Genomic DNA, 7,607 nt, shown 5'->3' on the forward strand with positions numbered 1-7,607 from the left:
TTCAGAAGGAAGTTTCTGCATCCGAGGTCAAAATCAAAAAGTGCATAAAGTGCATTTTAAGCCGGTAAACATTAAAAAACAAGCCTCGAAAACCAAAAATCATACTGATATTTCTTTGAAGAATTAGAAGATTCAGCGGGAAGAATATCGTGTCTAAAATACGTTGGAATCAGTAGGAAAAATCGGAATCGCGAAATAATCATTTTCTCACGTTTTCAATTTCCTATAAATAGGACTTCAAAAAATGAAAAAAATCAAAAAAAAATCACACAACACACACACACGGCCGTGAACTTCTTGGAGGAAAGGAAGAGATTTGATTTTTTCCGGTTCTTGCCTGATCGTCGCTCTGTTCGTTGCTACGCGTAGGCCTCAAGGTACTGATGTTATTTCTTTCTTCTGATCTTAAATTTTGTCGCTTTTCTCTATGTCTTTCTGTGCTCAAAGTTTTGAGCTTTTTGTAAAACTGTCCAAATAACTTGATTTTAGTGTCTAAACTTATTCCCTGCGTGCCCCTGAGCATGTTTAGCGGATTACATTTTGCCGAATGTCGCCGAAATGCCGCCGGAATTCATTTCTGTAGGAAATACCCATTTTTGGCTAAAGTTCCGTCCTTTGGGCTTAAAACTCTCGACTGAGCTTAGCGTTAGTAGGATTAGTCGTCATAATCGTCGTTGGTGTCGACCCCATCTAATTTGTTTTTCGAAATTTCAGTTTTGAATTTCTGAGCTAAAAATATTGACCAAAATACCCCTGCGACAGTTTTCGACCCGATAATTTTTCTGAGAGTTTCCCTGGCCTAGATATCGCCTAGGAATACCTAGGAATCGATTTAGACCGAAGAAAAAGTTCGGAAACCCTATTTTACATAGTGGCCGAAACCTATTGCTTAGGGTACCGTGTCCAAAAATAATTTTTGAGCCTCTATGACCTGAGCCATTGCGTAGCTCTTTTGATTGTCGAAATTTTGGCGCTGGTTTCATGTCATTCCGAGTTCTGTAGCTCGAGTTATGCTCGTTTTAGCGAACGAAGTTCCGTTGTCAATTCGTGCCTTAAGAGGAACTCTGAAGCTTTAAAAGCTTTCTTTCCGGTTTCGATTAGCGTTATTAGATAGTGTTACTTCTAGTAGGGCTTGTGTTGATGATTGTGTTTCCTTGTTCTAGGTTCACAACTTCCATGCCCAACTTCTACTCACGAAGGTAAGGGTAACTCGGTTTTAGAGTGTCTTTGAGTCTTGCCTGCTTTTATCGCACTGCCTGCGTTTGAGATGAAGATGTTTATATTGATTGGCATTGGATTATGATTATTATGCTTGCAATGTTGTATGCTTGCTTATATTGACTGTTTCTGAGGCTTGTGCCAAATGTTTTCTGAAGGCTTCGGCCGAGTAAACTTATTGAGACGTGTGTCTCCGTTTTCTGAGAGGCTTCGGCCGTTTACTGGTTTCTGTCATTGAACTGAGTTGGTATGCAATTGAATTGAGTTATGTTCGTTGATAATAGGAATAACATGTGGTTACTCCGAATTAATCATTGGTTTGGGGATTGTTGTTGACTGACTTGGCATATAGGCTTTGGTTCTTAAGTGGCGATGAGGTGGGTGTGGTCCCACGTGATTGTCCCGTCTTTCGAGGCGTTATAAAGTGGCAATGAGGTGGGTGTGGTCCCGCGGGATTGTCCCATCTTTCGAGATGTTCTAAAGTGGCGATGAGGTGGGTGTGGTCCCACGCGATTGTCCCGTCCGGAGTGGCGTAAAGTGGCAATGAGGTGGGTGTGGTCCCGCGTGATTGTCCCGTCTTGAGAGACATTGCTGATCGATCCATTTTGGTAGAAGCATATAGTTGCATTATAGGGAACTAACACCTGACCCTATGTTGTTGGATTTTAGTTATTGGTTTATTGATATCTGAATTGATATTATACTGTTGAAGTTTTTGATATTTGAATTGATGTTATATGTTAGGTTGTCGATATCCGAATTGATGTTATATGATTAGGTTGTTGATATATGAGTTTAGTTATGTTGCTGGTTTATTTACCATGATAGGTAGTTAAATTTGAATAGCATGATTTTCTCTTTCATACATGATAATTGTATGGAGTTAACCCTTTTCTATTTGCTATTTGTTGTTTGGGCGCTTAACGCTATTAGGCGATGGTGAGCCTTCCGCTGAAGCTTAGCTGTTCGAGTCGGAGACCGTGATTGTGGGCGGTCGAGTAGAGGTGGATGAAGCAGTTGCTTCTCCCTTTTTGGTGGACTATGTTTGAGTTTCTTTTTCCTTATGAAAACTCTGTTGTTTAAACCTTATTTCGCCACTGTTAAAGTGTGCGTACTTATTTTGGAAACTTGTTCATGATGATGTAAGACATTATTATTATTATGTCGGGAACAGGTTGTTGAATAAAGTCTATGTTATATATTCAATTATGTTCAGTTGTTTCGAAAAGGGAAAAAAATATATTGTGTTTTCTTAGGATTACGAAATAGTCCTTAGATTTTGTTAGGTAACTAATGTGACTCCTCAGTTGAGAAACCGGGGTGTTACACGAAAGGGGCTCTCCCCAGTCGTTGAGTGCGGCGTTGTGCGGTATGCCCAAAGGACATGATTGAGTTGCTCTGCCCAGTTGCCCTTAGCGTCGTCCAGTCTTTTCTTGAGCCCTCTAAGGATTACTCGGTTTGCCGCTTTGGCTTGTCCGTTCGTCTGGGGATGTTCCACAGAGGTGAAGTGGTGTTTGATGTGTAGCCCGTCTACGAGCTCATTGAACCCTTGGGAGGCAAACTGTGTGCCATTGTCGGTAATAAGGACTCCAGGTACCCCGAATCGGCTGATGATGTTCTTGTAAAAGAAGCGTTGTATGCGGGCCGAAGTGATAGTTGCAAGGGGTTCTGCTTCAATCCACTTGGTGAAGTAGTCTACCGCGACGACCAGGTGTTTCAGCTGTCCTGGCGCGGTTGTAAAAGGTCCCAAGAGGTCCATTCCCCATTGGTGGAAAGGCCAAGGGGAGACCATAGTTGAGAGACGTTCGGGCGGGGCTAAGCGGTGGTCGGCGTGTTTCTGGCATGGGTCGCAGCGTTTAACGTGGTCGGCTGCGTCTTTCTCCAGGGTGGGCCAGTAGTAGCCGGCCCGGAGGACCTTTCTCGCCAGGGAACGCCCGCCGGGGTGGTGGCCACAGCTGCCCTCATGGATCTCGGCGAGCACATACTCTGCACGCTCCTTTGATAAGCACTTAAGAAGAGGAGTGGAAAATCCTCTCTTAAAGAGGTCTCCGTTCACCAAGGTGTACCAGGAAGCGTTCCTAGTCAGCTTCTTGGCCTACGACTTGTCGGGTGGTAGCCAGCCCGTTGTGAGGTTCTTAACAATAGGGGTCCTCCAATCGTCGTCCGTGCCAACGCTCAAGGTGTGGATTCCAGCGGACCGGTCGGGGCCCGCGACGTACGGGAGGGCCAGTGTGCCCTGAATGACTGTCCTGTTCAGTCCGGGTTTCCCGGTGCTAGCCAGCTTTGCTAGGGTGTCCGCGCGGTCATTTTCAGCTCTTGGGACGTGGCGGAACTCCACCTTACGAAAGGTGGAAGCCAACTGCTTCAGGTAGGAGAGGTATTGTTCCATAATTGGGTCCTTGGCCTGCGCCTCTCCGTTAGCCTGTGAGACCACTAGTAAGGAGTCGCAGCAGACAAGTATGTCCTGCGCTCCCAGGTCCCGCGCTGTCACCAGACCGGCGATGCAAGCTTCATACTCAGCTTGGTTGTTAGTGGCCGGGAAATTAAAGCGTAGCGACTGTTCTACGATCATTCCTGAGTTGCTTTGTAGGACGATCCCGGCGCCGCCCCCTCTTTGTTGCTAGAGCCATCCACGTGGACGACCAGGAGATTTCCGCCGGTGGGTCTTCTTCGCTCGTGAGTTCGACCAGGAAATCTGCGAGGACCTGCGCCTTGATCGCCCGTCTGGGCTCATATCGAATATCATGCTCGGAAAGCTCGATCGACCAACCCACCATTCGACCGGCTAGATCCGGTTTATGGAGGACTTGCCTGACCGGTTGGTCTGTGCGGACAATGATGCTATGAGACTGGAAGTACCTTCTGAGTCGCCTGGCCGTGGTTAGGAGGGCGAGTGCCACTTTTTCGAGCATCTGATATCTTAGCTCAGCTCCTTTGAGCGAGCGGCTGACGAAGTAGACCGGAAGCTGGGCTCCCGCTTCCTCTCGTACCAGCACGGAGCTCACAGCCTTGTCTCGGACATCTAAGTATAAGTATAGGGGCTCCCCTGGCTTTGGACTTGATAGGATCGGTGGGGAGGTGAGAGCCTCTTTCAGCCGGGAGAAAGCCTGTTCGGCCTCTTCTGACCAAGTAAAGTTTGCTCCTTTCTTTAGCAGGGCATAGAGTGGTAAGGCTCTTAGGGCAGACTTCGGGAGAAACCGTCCGATTGCTGCCATCCGCCCCGCCAATTGCTGGACTTCCTTGACCGTCCTAGGGCTTTTCATTTCTACAATAGCCTGGCACTTTTCGGGGTTTAGTTCAATCCCACGACTGGTGAGCGTATATCACAGAAACTTTCCGCTCTTGACTCCGAAGGTGCATTTTTCGGGGTTGAGGCGCATATTGTACTTCTTCAGCTGTTCAAACACGACGGCCAGATCGGCTGCATGATCGCCCCCCTTTGGTGTTTTCACGATGATGTCATCAATGTAGACTTCGACCGACTTCCCGATCAGCGCCCCGAAGATTCTGGTCATCAATCGTTGGTAGGTGGCCACTGCGTTTTTCAGGCCGAATGGGAGCATAGTATAGCAATACGTCCCCCGATCGGTTATAAAAGCGGTCTTCTCTTCATCGTCTTTGTACATCGGAATCTGGTTGTACCCAGAATACGCGTCCATGAGGGACAAATATTCGTACCCAGAGGAGTTGTCCACCAAGGCATCGATGCTGGGGAGGGGAAAGGGGTCTTTAGGGCAGGGTTTGTTCAGATCCGTGTAATCCACGCACATCCTCCACTTTCCGTTGGATTTTTTAACCAGGACCACGTTCGAGAGCCAAGTGGTGTACTTAACTTCGCGAATGATCCCGGCTTTCAGAAGTTCTGTTGTCTGTTCCTTGATAGCTTCCTGCTTCTCCGCGCTCATCTGCCTCTTCTTCTGGGCCACTGGCTTGAATCTACGGTCTACTGATAGCTTGTGACTGCAGAATGCCGGGTCGATGCCTGGCATATCTGCGGACGACCACGCAAATAGGTGCCCGTTGCTTCTCAGGAGGGTCTCAAGTCGGTTGGAAAGATCTCGAGGGAGGTCTCGCGCCAGTTTGATGGTTTGCTCGAGGCCACGGCCGATCTGGACTGACCGTGCTTCCCCGTCCGGCTTTAGACGTTGGTCCTCTCTGGATTGGTCCATTCGTGGATCGATGTCCGCCAAGCACGCTCCTGCTCGGAGATGGAAGTTTTCGACCCTTTTACCTCGGTCGGGTTCTTTCCTCTTGCGATCCTCACGCGCCAATCTGCAGCTAGAGTTATAACATCCCCTGGCCATGGTTAGGTTTCCGCGTACGGAAATTGCCCTACCGGCCCACGGGTATTTCAGCATCAGGTGGTGGGTGGAGATGATGGCTCGGTAGACATTGAGGCTTGGTCTGCCGATGATGGCGTTGTAGGTTGTTGGGCATTTCACCACTAAGAACCGGGCCTTGATAGTCCTGCAAACATTAGGGTCTCCTAGGGAGAGGTATGCATCAAAATATCCTAACGGTAGGACTCTGTCCCCAGTGAACCCGATCAGGACATGGTCATAGGGGATCAGGTCTTTCACAGATAAGCCTAGGGTTTTGTAAGCATCGTAAAACATAATGTCAGCAGAACTACCTGTATCGATGAGTACTCGCCGTACCTTACCGTTTGCGATGAGGGCTTCTACGACGATCGGGTCGTCCTCCTCGCCGGTGTCCGAGCCGTAGTCGTCTTCTGTGAAGGTGATGGGAACTTTCTGTTGCGGCGTACGAAGGGAGTTAGGACGGGGCCTCCCAGCGGCTGACATGATAACTCGAGTGCTTTTCTTCCGACTGTTGTTTGACGGTCCACCTGCTGCCCATCCTCCAGCAATCGAGCCGACGTCAACCAGGTTGGTCCCGTGGCGTCGTCGTACATCATCTCGGTCCCGCCGTTTTGGAGAGTGGCGCCGATCCGGACTTCTACGGCGTTCGGGACTCCTGCGCCGGTCGGGGGTTCTACGACGGGGGCTCCTTTCTCGAGGAGGTGTACGTGCACGATTCCTGGGGGGGGGGGTCCGGGCCCTGGGTGGGGTGGGTGATCGTCTGGGGGGTGGCGAATGTGGACGAGGGGGGTTGCCTGAGGAGATGGCGACATACTTTGACAATCTCCCGATTCTAACCAGCTCTTCCACCTTGTCTTTCAGGTTCAGACATTCGTCCGTGTTGTGACCGGGGCTGTCATGAAATTCGCAAAACCTCTTGGAATCCAGCTTATCCCCCCGTGTGAGTAGCGGGGGAGGTTTGTCCCTGAGGTCAGTAGAGGCTCTCTCCCGCAAGATGCGGGAGAGGGAAGAGTTCAGGGGGGTGTAACTATCGAACTTCTTCCGCTTCTGCTTTTTCTCATCCTGGCTCTTCCGTCGCTGTTCGCGATCGCGCTTAGGTTCACCGGGGTCTCGGGCTTTCTTAGAGAGCCGATGGCCTGGGTTTTGATTGGTGGACATTAATGTTGCTGCCTCCTTCATGTTAATATATTTCTCTGATCGGGTCTGGAATTCCTCCAGTGTCCGGGCCTTCTTTCCATCCAAAGAAGTTAGGAAAGGACCTGGCCTAAGCGCTTGTCGTACCAAGATCAGGTGGACCTGAGGGAGGAGGTCCGGAATGTCTCCTGCTTCTTTGTTGAAGTGGTTAAGGAAAGCCTTCAGGGATTCCTTCTCGCCCTGCTTGATCAGGGCCAATGTTTCTTCTGACTTCGGAATGTTTCTTACCGAGGAATACTGGGTCAAGAAGTTGGACAAGACTCCTTCCCAGTTGTGGATGGAGTTGTTGGGGAGGTTTTGGAACCAGTTCATCGGGCCCTTCCCCAAACTCATCGGGAAGCAGCGGCAGTAGATCGGGTCAGCAGCCCCGGCGTACTGCATGGCTCCCACGAAGAAGTTGATGTGCTCCGTCGGGTCGGAGTTACCCTCATAGAGCTTCATTTTGGGCCTTGACCATCCTGGGGGGAAAGGGGTCGCCATGATGTCTGGAGAGAGAGGGCCATTGATCGTCTGAGGTAAGGTCACCAGGGTGCCATGTGGGCGGGTCGGGTCCCTGAGGGGTTCCCTGGTGGAAACGGGGCTCCTCCGTCCGGAGTAACTTCTGCGCTGGGAGTGGTACCTGCGGTGATGGGGGGGTTGATTCACGGCCCTTTCAGTGGTTTGTTCTTGGCCATGATCGTTGTGGTGGTCTGACGGGGGAGGTGGCCTCCTTCCCGTTTCCCCCTCCTGAGAGAACGCCGGTTCTTGTCTAGAGAGATCTTCCAGTTCCTCCAGCTGGCGGAGGCGCGCTCGAAGGGCGCGGATCTCGTCCCGAGTGTTGCGGACTTGGACATTGCGCTCCTGCCCTTCCTCTAGAGGATGTTCCTCCTCCAT

General features: G+C 50.2%; 1 protein-coding gene across 1 annotated transcript; it reads right to left on the reverse strand.

The window, feature by feature from the left end:
* Window positions 1–4,541: 4,541 nt before the first annotated feature.
* LOC130737094 (uncharacterized) lies at window positions 4,542–7,607 on the reverse strand. Its single transcript, XM_057588864.1, has one exon. It carries the CDS (start codon window positions 7,605–7,607, stop codon window positions 4,542–4,544), a length of 3,066 nt encoding a protein of 1,021 aa, XP_057444847.1.

The sequence above is a fragment of the Lotus japonicus genome, chromosome 2 (assembly GCF_012489685.1).
Source record: "Lotus japonicus ecotype B-129 chromosome 2, LjGifu_v1.2".
NCBI lineage: Eukaryota > Viridiplantae > Streptophyta > Magnoliopsida > Fabales > Fabaceae > Lotus > Lotus japonicus.

What these genes read in the sequence shown, in the direction of transcription:
- LOC130737094 (XM_057588864.1), bottom strand. Translation starts at nt 7,607, where the DNA reads ATGGAGGAGGAACATCCTCTAGAGGAAGGGCAGGAGCGCAATGTCCAA.